At 49.6% G+C, this 17721-nt stretch overlaps 2 protein-coding genes across 4 annotated transcripts; one reads left to right on the forward strand and one right to left on the reverse strand.

Annotated features, from left to right (window-relative positions):
* The first annotated feature begins 1544 nt into the window (after positions 1 to 1544).
* On the forward strand, positions 1545 to 11004 carry SPATA2 (spermatogenesis associated 2). Of its 3 annotated transcripts, XM_036826920.1 has the most exons (4): positions 1545 to 1681; positions 1871 to 1999; positions 7607 to 8054; positions 9021 to 11004. In XM_036826920.1, exons 3-4 carry the CDS (start codon positions 7719 to 7721, stop codon positions 10245 to 10247), a joined length of 1563 nt encoding a protein of 520 aa, XP_036682815.1. In that variant the 5' UTR covers positions 1545 to 1681; positions 1871 to 1999; positions 7607 to 7718; the 3' UTR covers positions 10248 to 11004. The 3 variants fall into 3 exon arrangements, with proteins under 3 accessions (XP_036682815.1, XP_036682814.1, XP_036682812.1); XM_036826919.1 differs by lacking the exon at positions 1871 to 1999 and having other exon boundaries at positions 7543 to 8054; XM_036826917.1 differs by lacking the exon at positions 1871 to 1999.
* Positions 11005 to 15164: 4160 nt separating this feature from the next.
* On the reverse strand, positions 15165 to 15739 carry LOC118881803 (interferon lambda-1-like). The gene is given in 2 exon segments (XM_036827044.1): positions 15165 to 15313; positions 15316 to 15739. Coding segments are annotated over 2 exon segments (573 nt in total).
* Positions 15740 to 17721: the final 1982 nt, after the last annotated feature.

Genomic DNA, 17721 nt, shown 5'->3' on the forward strand with positions numbered 1-17721 from the left:
TATATATATATATACTTATTTATGGTAAGAGCTGAGATAAAATTATGAAAGACAGTGTTATGGGGTGGGAAAACAGAGGAAGGTGGGTCTTTGCCTGGAGAAATCAGAGAAAGCTTCAGAAAGGATGTGAGGACTGAGCTGGGGCTGGAAGCCAAGAAAACAAGGAAGGGAAGAGGCGAAAGGAAGAACATTCAAACCCAGGGAACAGCATATAGAGGCATAGAGGCCAGAGGGGAAGAAGAGTATGGTAGGTACAGAGAGCCAAGACCATGTTGGAGAAAGAGAACTTGGCATGGAGTGGGCTCTGAGTCTTCAATAAATGTCTGGGGGTAAGATAGAGAGAATGAGTGGTTCAATGGTAAATATGTTCAACAAAGTCTTGAGTATGTGCTAGGCACTTTGCAAGCACTAGGGATTCAGTGAGTGGTGAATCACAAAAGCGGAGTTCACGGTCAATGTGGTGGGTGGGAGGCAAATCTATGAAGTGAAGTGACAAGCCACCAGAATTTATGCCAGTGTAGTTTACACTGCAGGTGTCTGGTGAGGTCACAAAGCAAGGAGGCAATATTTGGTTTGGTCTTCCCCAACCCTGGTTTCCATTCAAGGAAGTTGAGGGCTGAGAGAAGTCATTTCCTTTAACTTAACCAGATTTTATTTTATTATTTATTTATTTATGTATTTATTTCTGGCCCCGCGGCAGGGCTTGCAGGATCTTAGTTCCCCCACCAGGGATTGAACCCCGGCCGACGGCAGTGAAAGCGCCGAGTCCTAACCACTAGACCGCCAGGTAATTCCCAACTTAACCAGATTTTAAAAACAAAGTGTATTTAGATTATTACTATAAGCCAACTACTGTAATAAGCTGTTTCCATACTCCATTCTCACATGAATCTCAGGAGGCGGTATATTATTATTGCATTTTACGGGTGAAAAAGCTGAGGCTCAGAGAAGTTAAGTAACTAGCCTAAGGTCATGCAGCTGGTAAGTGGCAAAGGCAAAGCTGGAACCCTTACTAAACATAGCCTGTAACATCAACAGTCCTCTGAAGTCTGGATCCAGGCTCACGTGATACTGGGCACCTCACTTGCTCTTTTTAAGCCTCTGGTATTTCCACCTGTAAAATGGGGGTGAGGGAGCCAACTGTCAGCTTCTGGTCAGGCGCGGTCGGGAGCTCAGCCCGCAGATCATCTCGACAAGGGGAAGAGGAGGCCGCGGGTCGCTCAGTCTGAGATCGCAGCTCCGAGCTACGATCTCCAGACTACAGACCGGTTCCCATGACAACCCGGCCAGCCGCCATCCTGTGACCGAGGGCGTGCGTCACTTCCGGCCCATTTATTTCCGGGTCCCAGCCCCAGCAGTGGCAGTGGGCCTTCAGGCCCCAAAGCGGGACTCCGCGGCCTTTCTGCTCACTCTTCTGCCTCCCGCTTCTTCCTCCGCCGCCGGCGAGCAACGGCCTCTCCCCAGCCCAGGGCGTAGCCGCGGCCCGGCCTCCCTTTGCACCCGCCTCCGAGAGACGTCACTTCCTGGTTGAGTGTTTCCGGGTCGCCGCGGCCCCGGGCTACTGGACTCTGTCTCCTGCTGCCGGCCGGAGCTGCGAGAGCCCAGCGGGGCCTGGCTCCGGCGGCGGCCGCGGCTCCTTCTTGCTCCCCTCGGCCGGGGCGTCCTCGGCGGCAGTGCCGGGGTGAGTGCGGGGCGGCCGCGGGCGGAAAAGTCCTCTGGGGCTTTCCCCGGCGGAGGGGGAGCCCCCGGTTCGGCGGGGCTCGGCCGGCCCGGGAGCGGGGTCCCTTCGCGGCCTGCGGGGGCGACGGGCGGGCCCGTCTTTTCGGCGCTCCGGGGGCCCATTTAATTCTCAGGATCCCCACTCCCTCAGGGTGGCTCAGGGCAGCTCAGGAGGAACACCCCCTCTACAGCGAGTAACACGGCAGGAGGACACCCCGATTCCACCGTGAGGCAGTTACCGCGCAGTGGTCCCCAGCTCACGCTCTGGCGGCATACTGGGGTTTGTACTCACTGTGTGACCTTGGGCAAGTCACTTCGTCTCTGAGCCTCAGTTGCCTGATTAGTTAAATGGGGAGTGAACCTGCCTACTAGGGCCGTGGTGGGGATGAAGTGAGACGCATGCGAAGCACAGTCTCTGGCATACAGCAGGCATCCAATAAATGATAGCTGCTGTTAATTCATTCACGGACCCCTGGGGAGGGCCCGAGTTTGGGACTAGGGTGTTTTTCACAACTGATGTCGCACTCAGAGGCTGTTGGAATTATCAGGCTGGGAATAGCAGTCGCCAGCTTCTGTCCTCTGCAGGGAGGGGAACCTCCTTGCTTCAGAGCCCCTCTGCGAGTCGCAGCTGCCACTGGGGAAGCCCAATTTCAGCATCGCTGAGGTTATTTTCAGAGGTTTGGAAACCCTCTCTCTGAATTTCTCTGGAACTGGGTTGGGGTGTGGGGACCCTCTGGCGCTTCACAGCCAGTGGAAGGTTGCCTAGGATGTGTCTCAGGGGCCTCGGGCTGGGGATGAATGCAGAGGAGTGGGGTGCGGAGGTGGAGGGGGTTGATCTGCGCTCCCCTTGCTGCTGTTTGGAGGCCAGGGGAACTCTGAGCCGCTTGAAGCTAGACCAGGGATACATAAACCTGTGGACTGGGGCGATGCCGGGCCCAAAATAGCTTCTGTCTGTGCAGGGAGGGGGCGCCTTCAAATGCTGCTTGGGGAATGTTTCTGCTTGAATGGGCCAGCTGAGGTAAAGCCAAGCTCATGCTTTGCTATCCAGAATCATTTCAGTTCCGTTTAGTGAGGTTTTAAACAGATATAGCTTTCCTTTGAGATGTTTAAAAAATAATAATTAAAAAGCCACCACCTCCCTGACTGCAATATCTCTCTCTTCATTGCTTTGCTTTTCAAAGGGGGCCCAGATTGTGAGTGCAGGAAGTGCTGACCAGGCCTGTTGGCTCTGGGCACCCGTCTGATTCTGTTAGGGATGTTCACGGTGCCATTTTTTTTTTTTTTCTTTCCGCCACACTGGCACGTCTTGGCGTTCCAATCCTTGGGTTGCTTGGAGAAATTAACGGCTTCTGTCACCGGGCTGTCTTGGTCTCCTGTAACCACGCTGTTTTTGCAGAGAGCGTGTTTTTTGTTGTTTTTGCAGAGTGCTAGGAATAAATTGCTGGCTCTATGCTCATAAGAGACACCAGCTACAATGCAGCCTGTATTCTCAGGAATGAATTCAGGAGGGATGATGTCAGCTGCTCTACCACTGGCCCGGCTCTGGTCAGCCTCTCCTCTTGGCCCTTGAGCTTACGTCATAAATAGATTTGTGGCTCTTCCAGCCCCATTCTGTGTGAGAAGATGTGAATTTTGCTACTACAGGAATTTTTAGAACTCAACTCTGCTGGCCCTGCCATAGGGCATTCTGACTTAGTTGAGCCCTTTCAAGAAGAGCTGTCCAGCAGCAGGACAGCTTTGCCTAAAAGCAGCACAGCTCAGAGCTTGAGTCAGGGTTTTGGCCTCAGACCTAGGTTCAGATCTCAGAGGCACTTCTTCCTAGCCTTGTGACGTAGGGCAAGCGACTTGGCCCCTCTGAGCCTCAGTTTTTTCTTTTTTAACCCTGGGGTTGTCGTGTGGATTTCGTTGATTTTCACGGAGCACTTAGCAAAGGGCCCTTATGTACTAATCCCTTGGTGAATGGTACTAATGGTAACAATAAATGAGTGAGATAAATGAGAAAAAGCACAGGCTGCAGGGCCGGTCAACCCAAGTTCAGATTCCAGCTCTGACCCATTCAAGCTGTGTTGGGCAGGTTGTTTAATGGCTGAGCCTTGGTTTGTTTCCTCGTAGAATTGTGAGGATTAAACTGGGTGATGCAGTTAAAGTGGAAAGCCCAATGCTTAGCACGTAGTAGGACTTCAATAATTGTTAGTTTCCTTCTCTCCTTGCCTTAATTATCTTTTAGCATTCATTTTCTTTCACCTGTTTCCTCATCTATCTAGGTTGGTTCAAGATTTTTCTTAGATGGGTTTCCTATCCTTGACTTTGGGACTTTGAATACCAACTGGGCTATTTGGATCCCTTTTCCTTGTTTATCTGTCAGCCATAAACAAGAGTGTGGACTGTGGCGTGATTACAGAGCAGCAGACGCTGAGCTTGAGGGCGGCTGACTTTGTTTAAAAAAAAAATCAGTCTCTATTAGCTGAAGGCTGACGTCCTTGGAGAAAAATCACAGCAGTGTTTAGAAGACTTTATGTCCCTCTGTTTAAATTGTTCTCAGGTGTAGTAAAAAACAGTCCCTGGGGCCAGAGGCTGGATGAAAGCTTCTTTTGGATTAAAAAAAAAAATGGTATATGTATATGGGTTTTTTTTAGCAAGGACAGTGATGTCGTCTCTCAGGTTGCAATACAATTTTATTTTTTAAGAGAACATACATACTTTGTTCCTGGGCAGTAAGCCCTTTCAAGTAGAATTCAGGGCAGAGCTATATCTTCTCAACTTCTCTTCCCTACTGTCCCCTACCCACCCCACATTCCCCCCACTGCACCCAGCCTAGGGCCCGGCATAGGGTAGGTGCTGCATACTTGTTGAGCTCAGGAATCATGGGGTGGTGGGAGGTACACAGGTTTCAAGTCATAAGGCCAGTGGAATCTGGGATCCACCTTTTCCTAACACTGAGCTATAGACAGCATGTCGTGTCATGGAGCCTCGGCTTCTTCTCGCTCCCGCTGGTCTCCCAGAATTCTGGGGAGAGCTAAGTGAGAAACTGAAGCATCATTTTGCCTGTTTTATCAAACACCTACTATGTGCCAGGAGCTGTGTTAGGCATCACGGTGAACAAAACAGACACTGTCCTTGCCTTTGTGGAGCTTACTGGGTATTGGCGGGAGACAAAGAGAGGAAGCTAGTAAATGAATAAAGTTGATAATTTCAAATGGTGATTACCCCAGGGTAACGCAATAACGAGGGCCAGGGCAAGTGGGATTTACTGAGCTGAGGTTGTCAGGGAGAGCCTCGGAGGGATGACATCTGAGCTGAGACCTGAATGATGGGAGTGAGCCAGCAACGGGAGGAATCAAAGGAAGAACATGCAGAAGGAACAACATGTGCAGAGGTCCCGAGGTAGGGACTTCCCTGGTGGTGCAGTGGTTGAGAATCCACCTGCCAATGCAGGGGACACGGGTTCGAGCCCTGGTCTGGGAAGATCCCACATGCCGTGGAGCAACTAAGCCCGTGCGCCACAACTGAGCCTGCGCTCTAGAGCCAGCGAGCCACAACTACTGAGCCCGCGCGCCTAGAGCCCGCGCTCTGCAACAAGAGAAGCCACCGCGATGAGAAACCCGCGCACTGCAACGAAGAGTAGCCCCTGCTCGCTGCAACTAAAGGAAGCTCGCGCGCAGCAACGAAGACCCAATGCAGCCAAAAATAAGTGAATTAAAAAAAAAAAAAGAAAGGCTACTTGGCCTTTAAAAAAAAAAAAAAAAGGTCTTGAGGTAGAAATGGGCTTGATGTGTTTGAGGAGCAGACAGAAGGGTCCTTGTGGGTGGACCTTAAGAGGGAAGGGAAAGACTGCTCTGAGGACCACAGAGACGGTCAGGAGGTAAAATTTGATCCCAAGTGGATTTGTTTGCCTTGTGTGCTCCTCAGGCCTATTTGTTCTATTTGTTCCTGAAGCTTTGGGCTTCCTTGGCAGGGCAGTGGGTGGGAGAAGGTGACCTCTCTGTGTCCCTAATTCTCCTGCATGTCTTACCCCTCACCCCCCAGTTAAGACCCCTGGGTGTCTCCCCAAAACTGTGGAGAAGCCAGAGGAGTGGCTCATTGAGACATGGGTGATTTTATTGACTTCCTGGTAGTTGCCAGGCTCGTAGGCCCTTAGAACTTCTGAGCTGAACTCAGATCTGCTAAAGGACTCCACAGGTCCGTCCCATCCCACTGCGGCTTCTTTTTGGTCCCTCATCATTTCCCACAGCCAGCAGGACCCCACCGTTCACTCAGGCAGCAGGTCTTTATGAAGCACGTAACCTGCTCTGGCATTGTGACCCTTATTGAGTCATTTGGTCGCAATACCTGCACCCATGAGCTTGTGGTCAGGAAAGGCAGGACAGGCGAGTGTGAAAATGCATGTCCACCCCCGAGTCGGAGTCATTTGTATCACTCTGATCTGACCTCCTTGAGGATGCTTGGAGGGTCTAGCACCTTCACACACCAGAAATGTCTGCTTGTGTGTATCAAGGGCTTACTTTGAGGTGGCAGTCTGAAGAGCTTTCTATACTGATTGCATATAATCCTTCCACCAGCTCTGGACTATAAGTGCTATTATTAACCCCCTTTTTCAGATGAGAAAACTGAGGCCCAGGTTGAGTAGTTTGCCCAAGTAACCTAGAAAAGCAGATCCAGGGTTCACACCCAGGCAGTCCAGCTTTGCAATCTGTTTGTAACCCTGATGCTGTGTTGCCTCCCCTGGCCTGGCAGGTCCCTCCATGAATCCAGATTTGCTCCCAGCATCGTAACACCAAGAATACTGATGGATTTGTGCACGTTCTACTAACAAGTGGCCAAGGAGACAGCAAGAGTGTATAAATCCTGTGTGTCCCAGTTCAGAATGTCCTTTGCTCTCCCAACAGCGGACTGTAAAAAAAGTCGGATATGGAATTCCCTGGTGGTCCATGGTTAGGATTCCACGCTTCCACTGCAGGGGGCATGGGTTCGATCCCTGGTCTGGGAATTAAGATCCCACATGTAGCGCGGCCCAAAAAAACAGACGAACAAAAAAACCAAAGACGGATAAAGGCACTCTCCAGGACTCAGCAGTCAAAGTGGTCTTTTTAAAAAAATTGCAGATATGATCGTGTCCCTCTCCCCCTTGCTTTGAACTGTTCAGGGGTTTCACTTGGCTCTTTGAATAAAATGTATGACTCTTTGAGACCTTGGGGATCAGGATCCCGCTTATGCCGGCAGCTTCATCTCCTGTGACTCCCCTCCTCTCTCTGCTTCAGCCACACTAGCCTTCTTTGTGTTCACATGCCAGGCTCCTTCCCGCCTCAGGAAAGCGGGGTGTGGTGGTTAAGGGGACGGACTTGGGAGCCAGCCTGCCTGGGCTCTGATCTCAGCTCTGCTTCTTAATAGTCCTGTAACTTCGGGCAAGTTTCTTGATGTCTCCATGTCTCAGTTTTCACATTTGTAAAATGGGGATAACAATAGTGCCTATCTCCTGGAGTTGTTTAAGAAGACGGAATGAGTTAGTCCATGTAAGCACCTGGCATGTAGTAAGTGCTGAAAGTGTTAGCTCAGGGCCTTCCTCCCTGCCGACGCCTCATCCTTTGGGTCTAACCGTCACTTTCTCAGGGGCTTTTTAACCATCCCCCATCCCCATGAAACCAGGTTAGGTGCCCCAATCGTATTTTTCATTTGTGAGCTCAGCAAAGTCAAGGACCTTATCTGTCTTGTTTCCACTTCAACGTGGTGTACCTATTCACTAAATGTGTTGAATGAGCAGAAAGGGCCAGGGGCTGGTGGTGCCCGGTGTAGCTCAGGACAGCTCTGTTTTTTGTTTGGCCTCAGCAGCTGCAAGCTGGGACGTGGACCATCTCAAGGAATGATGTGCTGCTTATTCTTCCTCTTCCAGAGCATTCTGCTGGTCCAGGCAGGCGACACGTCAATGCTTTTAGCAATGTCCCTGCGTCTAACTCAGAAGCCATGGAGGAAATAAGGTAGCCCCCGTCCCTGGATCGGATCGGATGGGGAAGCCCAGTTCAATGGATGCAAAATATAAGGATGACTTATTTCGGAAGTACGTGCAGTTCCATGAAGGCAAAGTGGACACCACCCCCAGCAAGCAGCGGCCTGGCAGTGATGAGTCCCTGCGGGTGGCAGCCTCGACCCTGCTCAGCCTGCACAAGGTGGATCCCTTTTATCGATTCCGGCTGATCCAGTTCTATGAGGTGGTGGAGAGCTCCCTGCGCTCGCTGAGCTCCTCCAGTCTGCGGGCTCTGCACTGTGCCTTCAGTGTGCTCGAAACGGTGGGTGTCAACCTTTTCCTCTACCCGTGGAAGAAGGAATTCAGAAGCATCAAGGTAAGGTCTCGGGATGGGCTTGCCACGCTGGTCTCCCTTCTCCCTTCTCACCCCTTCCAGTCCATCTTGAGAGGTTTTGTGCCCATCTAATCACATCCTTCCTCTGCTCGCGGGCCCCCCCGGCTTCCCCACTGCCTTTGAGATAGCAACCAGAACTGCCCCCATGGCTCCCCACCTGGCCCCTCTGCCTGGTGTCATCTCTTAACTGGCTCCCCACCCCTGGCAGCTCACATCTGAAACTGAGGTTGGAAAGGTGGGCAGTACCCGGTTGTGCAGGGCCTTGGAGCCCAGGGCAGAGGGCTGGAATTTATCCTAAGGGGGCTGGGAAGCAGGCAGTGCCGGGATCAGGTTTACATTGGAAAAGAATACTCCTGCTAGCTGTACGGGAGATGGATTGTAGAGGGGCAAGAGTTGGCGGGGGAGACCATTAGGAGGCTGCTGAAGGTGTCCGCGCAAGCTGAGGAAAACAGAGAGGAGGGAGGAGGATGAATTCGAGACAGAGAATTCTGAATCATTCCAAAGGCAGCGATGGCTCAGGAGAGTTTCCACCAAGTCAGGCTAAGCCTAATGTATGCTTCACACCTTTGTAGAAATGCCAGAAAGGAGTATTCTCATTGCTCATGGCTGTTGTGCCTCTAATCCGATCCCCTTTCTTCACCCACGTTTGCCCTGCTCTTCCTCAAGGAGCAGAGCCACTGCACCCCATGTAGAAAGCTAGTGGCTTTGTTCCCTACGCTGAAGAAAGGAGCGCTGTGTCATTTCCCTCAGACCCGCGCGCTGAGCTGTTGGGAGGCATTAGCCTCTGCCTCCCGCAGTGAGACGCTGCCCTGGAGATCACTCCCCCTTCCTCTCCCTGCGTGTTCCGGTTCAGACTTGATGGGATACGCTCTGATGCAGGCTCCGTGCGTTGTGTGCCTCAGAGAGAAAAACCTGCCTCTCTTTTTCTACCCCCCTTCCTTCCCCTAGACCTACACGGGCCCCTTTGTTTATTATGTCAAGTCCACATTACTGGAAGAGGACATCCGAGCCATCCTGAATTACATGGGCTACGTGCCCGAGTTGGGGACTGCGTACAAGCTCAAAGAGCTGGTAGAGACCCTCCAAGTGAAGATGGTCTCCTTTGAGCTCTTTCTGGCCAAGGTGGAGTGTGAACAGATGCTGGAAATCCACTCCCAAGTCAAGGACAAAGGCTACTCTGAGCTGGACGTGGTGAGCGAGCGCAGGAGCAGCGCGGAGGACGTGCGTGGTTGCTCAGACGCCCTGCGGCGGCGGGCCGAGGGCCGGGAGCACCTGACGACCTCCATGGCCCGCGTGGTGCTCCAGAAGTCGGCCAGCGAGCGGGCAGCCAAGGACTACTACAAGCCCCGTGTGACCAAGCCCTCAAGGTCGGTGGACACCTACGACAATTACTGGGAGAGCCGGAAGCCGCCCCTGAAGGCCTCGTTGAGCCTGCGGAAGGAGCCTGTGGCAGCAGACTTGGGGGACGACCTCAAGGACGAGATCATCCGCCCGTCCCCCTCGCTCCTGGCCATGTCCAGCTCCCCCCACGGCAGCCCGGATGACCTGCCGTCCCCCTCCCCCAACAATGGCCTTGGCTTGCTGCGTGGCACGTACTTCTCCACTCAGGAGGATGTGGATCTGTACACAGACTCGGAGCCCAGGGCCACGTACCGGAGGCAGGATGCCCTGCGGCCAGACGTCTGGCTGGTCAGAAGTGACGCCCACCCCATCTACCACAAGCGCTCGCCCCCCGCCAAAGAGTCCGCCCTCTCCAAGTGCCAAAACTGCGGTCTGTCCTGCAGCTCCTCCCTCTGCCAGCGCTGCGACAGCCTGCTCGTCTGCTCCCCGGCCTCCAAGCCCGGTGGCTTCCCCAGCAAGGCCTCCGCCCACGACAGCCTGGCCCACGGGTCATCTCTGCGGGAGAAGTATGCAGGCCAGACGCAGGGCCTTGACCGGCCGCCGCACCTCCACTTGAAATCCAAGCCCTCCCCTGCAGCCGCCTCCCGCTGTGGCTTCTGTGACCGCCCGGGGGCCGCCAACACCTGCACCCAGTGTTCAAAAGCCTCCTGCGACGCCTGCCTCAGCACCTACCATTACGACCCCTGCTGCAAAAAGAGCGAGCTGCACAAGTTCATGCCCAACAACCAGCTGAACTACAAGTCCGCCCAGTTCTCCCATCTCGTGTACAGATAGACTCGCCTTGCACCTCCCTGCTACAAGGGCTACACCACTGACCTTTCTGGTTTCCTGGGGAAGAAATGTTAACGCGTTGATCTCAGAAGCAGAGGCCTGCACTTGACCACGTGGTTGTGGCGGGGGGATCATGCGGCCGGCTGTCTCACGTGGGAGTTCCCCTATCGACTCAGATATGTCAGCTGATGGCTGCTTTGCCACTTGGCAAGAGAGACGGTGGCACTTGCATTCAGATTCATTTTTGCTAATCACTCCCTGTTCCGTTCTTTTGTTTTTGTCTCTCAAAGAGGATTTCTATCTCTGGGACTCTTGCCATGCCGACCACTCCCACGGCAAAGCCAACTTGGACTGGGAAGGGCCCTCCAGGTCCCCTCCAAACGCCCACCTGGAGTGGTGAGCTAGAGGCCTGTTGGCTTGTGAAATGAGCCCTCCTGCCACACCGGGCCTCATCCACTGGCTCATCCCTCCACCACCCTTTCCCAAACACGAGGATCCCCGGCGGCAGCCCCCCACCCAACTTCCCTGCCTCTCCACGTATCGAAGGTGACCCGAGTCCAGGATTCGCTTAATGTCATCCTGTTGCCTCCACAGCTCAGTTCAGCCTTGGGGTTTGTGAAGTTGGCTCTAGCGCTCTGAAGGGTGGACCTTCCACACTGGGACTGACTTTTCCCCCCTTTCTGTTGTTTGCACGTGCCTCTCTTACTCTACTGTAAATAGATATTTTTGAGATTTATTTTTAAATAAATATTCAACTTGCTGTGTGTTTCAAAGTGGTTAAAACATTAACAATGTAGCTATTTATAAAAATGCCCCGGGTTCTTTAGTCTTCCAAGGGAGGGGCTCATGCCCTTCCACCTTGTATCCTCCACTCGCCACAGCCCGAGGGTAGAGTGGAGATCGTAGGGGCAGAGGAGGAACAGAGACGATGTCCCCTGAGTTGGTGGAGGGCCACTGTCTTCCCTACAATAAATTTCTAACACCTACCTCCAGTGTGCACTTAGGGGGTTAGTCCGGACCGAGAGGTCTGTGCGCCTGCAGACTGTGACAACCTAGTGACAATTCAGGAACCTCACCCTGTGGATCTCCAGCCTGGTCTTTGCCGCTTGCTGAGCGTGAACCTCGCACTCCAAACTTCTTGAGTCTCAATTCAGAAGGAAAATCGTTTGGGATTCCCACCACCCCTCCATCTCAGTCCTCTTCTCTTCACCTGTTTCCAGGATTCCTCTGCAACATTTGTGACCTTTTTGCACTAAAAGGGGGCAGGAGCCGGCGTGCGCCCATCAGACAGATGTGTCCTGAGATTCTTAGCTGAGCCTCAGCGCTTCTAAACCCGAAGGCCTCTTAAACTCCTCATGTGAATTGCTGACCCCGGATTTCCTTTTGGGGTGCAGAGCAGGAGTGGGGCAAGAATTTGAAAATAAAACTGCTTCCTTGTGAACTAACAGTATATTTTAGCCATAAGTGTTTGTGATGTACAGAGTGTTGTAGGAATTTACATGCAGTGGGTTTTCTGATAGAAGGAGGTATTCAGCTCTTGAGCAAATTTAAATCTGGCTGAATCCTGAGGCCACTGTGAATTTGCTGATGTTCTTCCAACTCAGTTGCGTGATTTTAAGGTTTTCAAAATCTTCTATGGCTCTTTTTCTATATATCTAGTAGATCACATGCAGATATTCAATGTGTATATAAAGCTGAATTTCACCCAACTTCATTACTAAGACCCACCCATTCTGGGGCATTCATCTCTGATGTTCTTCCTTTTCACGTTTCAGAAGTGTCCGTGCCTGTCCCAGTCCTGAGTTTTCTAGTTTTCCATTTCCAGACTGCTCTAGCACTACACTAACTCTTTTAACCAACCGTGATGCCACGTAACTTACACAGCAGACAAAAGTAGGAATAACTAACTTGTCCTGGAAGAGAAAGGCCAGTGTGTGTATCATCACGGAAATACTGTGTTCGTGGACTGGACTAGGAAATGCTATGACCATGCTCCTCCTCGTTGTGTATCTTATTGTATGAGGTTGCTGTGACCGAGATAAATACACGCTAATTTAAAAAAGCAGATGTTTTGCATTTGATTTCTACCAAGAGTTGAAATGTTGAGAGATGATTTAAAAAAAAAATAAAGTGTCTTCCATTGTTAAATGAAGTGTTTGGGGTTTTATGTTCCTCCTCCCTGCTGCTTTGAAGTTTGGGTTGCTTGGGGTTTTTTGTTTTTTTTTAATTTAACTTCAAGAAAAATTTATTTATTTATTTATTTATTTATTTATTTATGGCTGTGTTGGGTCTTCGTTGCTGCGCGCGGGCTTTCTTTAGTTGCGGTGAGTGAGGGCTACTCTTCGTTGCAGTGCGCAGGCTTCTCGTTGCGGTGGCTTTTTTTGTTGCGGAGCGTGGGCTCTAGAGCACAGGCTCAGTAGTTGTGGCACACGGGCCTAGCTGCTCTGTGGCATGTGGGATCTTCCTGGACCAGGGCTTGAACCCGTGTCCCCTGCATTCTTAACCAGGCAGGTGTATTCTTAACCACTGCGCCACCAGGGAATTCCAGTTGCTTGGGTGTTTTGGTGTTTCTTTTTTTTGTTTTTTGTTTGTTTGTTTGTTTTTGCTCAAGCCATGTTCTTTAGTGACAGGACTCACATTTTCTCCTCCATGAAACTGACAAATAACAGCCAGCATTTGAGTGCTTATACTGTGAGCCAGGCATTTTATACGCTGAGACTTTACATTCATGATCTCATATAATTGTCTCAATCCTCCTAGAAGATAACATAAATCCTGCTCTGATCCCCATCTTACCAATGGGGAAACCAAGGTGTTCAGAGTTCAGCCATGTTTCCTAGGAGTGAGACTGCAGACTCCAGGAGAAGTGATTGTTGGTGGTGACTGACAGGAATTAAATAACATTGAAGGGCGTTGTGAAAAAATTAATCCCGTTTAAAATTTTTTTGATCCGTTTAAATTCCCTAAGGAGGATCCTGGTCAGTGTAATGCGAGTTTGTCTTTAACAAAGAGAAAGCAGGAGTCAGGCTGAGAACCTCTGGCAGAATCTTAGGTTTTCAGTTACCTTCTATTTAGGGCAGGCCACACTACTTTTCCAATGATTGGGGATTACTTTAAAAATCAATTCAAGGTGTTTTTAAAAATGAAGTTTCCTGAAACTAATATAACATTGTAAATCAACTCTACTTCAATAAAAATAAATAATAAATAAATAATGAAGGTTGACTTAAAAGCAAAATGTCTTGCAAAAATCTTAAGGGTGGTATAAGAGCAGCTGTGGTTTGGGACATCCTGTCTTTATGCACTGGTAGGGTGTCTGTGCCACCATGCTGACCACTCTGCAGGGTTGGACCCCACGAAGCCACTCAGCTGTCGGGGAAGAGACTGAACGGTTTTCTCCATCTCATTCACTGGCTGAGCAAATATCCAGGCCTTGGACCAGACCAAGGCCCAGGTGCTGGGTTTGGTTTTAGTGACAGCATAGGAAATGGCACTGCGATCGTGGCTCCCGGGAACAGCAGCTTCCTAGAGCTGAACACCCAGCCTGGGAGAGCAAAGGAAGCCAGACACTCACTCCTGTATCTAAAGCGGAGCAGAGACTCTGAGCAGATTGCTTAATTTGTATATGTAAATGACAAGCATATTTAAACATCCTCAGGCCCACCAGCTGTACAACATTAACATTAGCCTTGCTGCCAGCTCTGTACACCACACGACATTGCCAGTTGAACCCCAATCTCTGCTCACCCTTTCTCCCTTGGTAATAGAAACCTTGAGTTTTAGACATCTAGCCATCCAGAATAAAGACCGCCTTTCCCAGCCTCTCCTGCAGCTGGGCATGGTCATACGGTTATGTCTGGTCCCTAGGATGGAAAGATGCTGTGTGTGGCTTCTAAGACATGCCCTTCAAAGAAAGAAACTTGTTCTTCCCACCCTGGCTGCGCTGGCTGGAATGGAGCAGCCATGTGAGACACTGAGGCAGAGGCCAAGTGAAGGGGGTGCAGTTAGTAGCTGGAAGAGGCTGGGTCCCTGGTGCTTAGGAAGCCACCATCATACCTGGCCTGCCCAACCTACGTTCAGAGTTTTATATGCGAGAAGTAAACTTCTATCTTGCTTAAACCACATTTTTTCCATTTGCTCATTTTAGAAAACTTTTTATTTACAAAAGAAGTGAGACTACTCTAATGATGCCTCATGTACATCGAACGCAGGACTTCAGCAGTTCAACGGTTAACAACTTCTGGCCAATCTGACTTTTTTCTGTACCTGTCCATCCACTTCCCCGACTCCTAAGTTCCTTAGAAGCAAATTCCAGACATCTGTTTCATTTGTGAACATTTCAGTACCTGTATCTAAAAGACAAGGACTTTTAAAACAATACCATGATCACATCTAAATTTTTATAACAGTTTCTTAATTGTAACAAATATCCAGTCACTGTTCGCAGGTCCAGTTGTCTTATAAGTGCATACTTTTAAAACTGTGTGTTTGCATTGGGGCCCAAATAAGGTCTCACGTTGTTGCAATGGATAGATCTTTAAATCACATTTATCCTAAAGGCTGTCCCTATAGAAAAGGACACTTTTCTCTTTCTCTTTTTTTCCCTTGAAATGTATTTGTTGAAGAAATCAGATTGTTTGTCCTTTAGTTTGCCCGAGTCTAAATTTTGCTGATTGCAGCCCCTGCTGTTGTTTATCAAGTTCCTCTGTTCTCTCAACCTCCTGAAAATTGGCAGCTGGCTCTTCTTTTTTTTCCAGTTTCTTACTGTTTGTTTGAATATGTTGTACAAAAGTAGAAAAATAAACATTTCTTCTGCAGCTCCATAAATAAAGGGTGAGAGGAAATAACTTAAGGCAGGGTTGGGGCTTAGTGCATAAGTAAGGTCTGGGTCCCAGACGGGGTGGGGCTGGGTCCAGGTTTTCAGATATGCAGGTCTCCACTGGCAACAATTCTCAGGTCCCTTATGAGGAGGCGGAAGAGGTTGAATGTGACAGAGGCCTCGAGACAGCCTTGGGATTCCTCCTGTGTGGCCTCCTGGAGCTGGCACAGCCAGCGGTGGAGGCGGCCCGGGGCTGGGATTCTGCTGTGGGCTGAGCCGGGATGCAAGCCTGAAGCTCGGAGTGGATGTGGCGCAGCGTGTGCAGCGGCTGGTCCAGGATGACCCCCGAGGACGAGTCTGCCACAGCACCCAGGACCTTCAGCGTCAGGTCTAACTCTGCCTCCAAGGCCACAGGGCGCTCCCACACCTGCGGCTGCCTCAGGTCCCGGGTCCTGGGGAAGTGGTGAGAGCTGCAGCTCCAGTTCTTCAGCGAGAGCGACTCTTCTAAGGCATCCTTGGCTTTCTTGAAGCCCTCCAGCTCCCGTGGTGACAGAGATTGGAACCGGCCCATGTGGCAGCCCTTCCCAGTTGTGGTGGGCTTGGACGTGGGGACAGGGCCTGCTCTGGCCAAGTCCAGCATCACAGTCACCAACACCAGGACCCAAGCTGCAGCCATGGCTAAATCCCAACTGCTTGTTTGGCCCCATGGCTCTGCTTTTAGCCAGGTTCACTGGGCAATCCCAGCCGATGTGTATAACGTGAAAAGGCAAATGGAAATAGGAATCTCCACTTTGATGGCAAAGGCACGAGTTGGGGGGCCAGTCGCCGAACCAGGTGAGCCCGGACTTGTGCCAGGAAGGAAAGAGATACTGAAATTCAGTCACAGGAGAGAACTTTGCTTCTGAGAAGTCCCTGTGCGTGGAGAATCTCCAGGTTAGGACTCCTGGGGGCAGCCCTTAGCTCGCTGACTTTGGGGAGCCTCCGAATGAGGCTGAGGCAGGTGGAGGGATGGGAAACTGGCTCGAGGACTCTCACAGTGGGGTAGGGACCTGGCGGGTGTGGGTGAGGCTGCCTGAGCGGCAGAGAAGGGGCATCCCTTGAATGTGCAGAAGTTTTAAAGTTTGCTGTGGTCCCCTTTTCTACTTTTGCTTTTGTTACCTATGCTTTTGGTGTTATATCCAAGAAATTGTTGCCAAATCCAATGTCATGAAACTTCTCTCTGTTTTCTTCTAGGAGTTTTTTAGTTTTAGGTCTTACATTTGAACCTTTAATCTGTTTTCAGTTTTGTGTATGATGTAAGGTAGGGGTCTAACTTCGTTCTTTTGCATTTGGATATCCAGTTTTCCCAGTACCATTTGAGGAGACTGTCCTTTCCCCATTGAGTGGTCTTGGCATCCTTGTTGAAGATCTTTTGACTACATACGTGAGGGTTTATTTCTGGCCTCTCTGTTCTGTTCCATTGGACCATATGTCTATCTTTATGCCAGTACCACACTATTTTGATTACTGTAGCTTTGTATGTAATGTGTTTTGAAATCAGGAAGTGTGAGGCCTCCAACATTGTTCTTCTTTTTCAAGATTGTTCTGGCTATTCAGGGTCCCTTGAGATCCCATATAAATTTTAGGATTTTTTTCCCATCTGTGCAAATATGCCATTGGGATTTTGATAGGGATTACATTGAATCAGTAGACTGCTTTGGGTAGTGTGGACATTTTAATGCTATTCAGTCTTCTAACTCATGAGTACAGGATGTCTTTCCATTAATTTGTCTCTTTAACTTCTTTCAGCAATGTTTTGTAGTTTTTGGTGTACAAGTCCTTCACCTCCTTGGTTAAGTTTACTCCTAAATATTTTATTCTTTTTGATGCTATTGTAAGTGGAATTGTTTTTGTAATTTTCTCTTCAGATTGTTCATTATTCGTGTATAGAAATGCAACTGATTTTTGTGTGTTGATTTTGTATCCTGCAACTTGGCTGAATTCATTTCTTAGTTCTAACAGGTGTGTGTATTTGTGTAATCTTTAGGGTTTTCTACATAAGATCATGTCATGTGAGAACAGATATGATTTCACTTCTTTCCAGTTTGGATGCTATTTATTTATTTATTTATTTTTGTTTAATTGCTCTGGTTAAGACTACTAGTACTATGTTTAATAGAAGAGGCAAGAGTGGGCATTGTGGCCTCTTCTAAAGGAAAAACTCAGTCTTTCATCACTGAGTATGAAGTTAGCTGTGGTGTATGTGTTTTCATATGTGGCTTTTATTATGTTGAGATAGTTTCCTTCTATTCCTAGTTTGTTGAGTGTTTTTATCATGAAAGTATGTTGAATTTTGTCAAATGCTTTTCATGCATTAATTGAGATGATCTTGTAGTCTTTGTTCTTCATCCTATTAATGTGCTATATCACATGGTAGTTGACTTTTGAGGCTTGCTCAGATGTGGGTATGATTTTTTTTGTTATTGTAAGAATACTTCATAGATGTTATCTTCTTTCATCAGGAGGCACATGATGTCGAGTTCTCTCCCTTTGGGATATTAATAGCCGTTAAGGCTGTTACTCAGTACTTAGAACCATTATTTCATCAGAGCATGCAAAATGGAGATATTCCAATTCTAGTCTTCCTTGTTTGGCAACTGGAATACTTCTATAAAAAGA

The sequence above is a fragment of the Balaenoptera musculus genome, chromosome 15 (assembly GCF_009873245.2).
Source record: "Balaenoptera musculus isolate JJ_BM4_2016_0621 chromosome 15, mBalMus1.pri.v3, whole genome shotgun sequence".
NCBI classification, from domain to species: Eukaryota; Metazoa; Chordata; class Mammalia; order Artiodactyla; family Balaenopteridae; genus Balaenoptera; species Balaenoptera musculus.

Excerpts from the sequence above, each read along its gene's own strand:
- SPATA2 (XM_036826920.1), top strand. The coding sequence starts at position 7,719 with ATGGGGAAGCCCAGTTCAATGGATGCAAAATATAAGGATGACTTATTT. Across the intron at positions 8,055-9,020 it reads AGGAATTCAGAAGCATCAAG|ACCTACACGGGCCCCTTTGT; the intron begins GTAAGGTCTCGG and ends TCCTTCCCCTAG.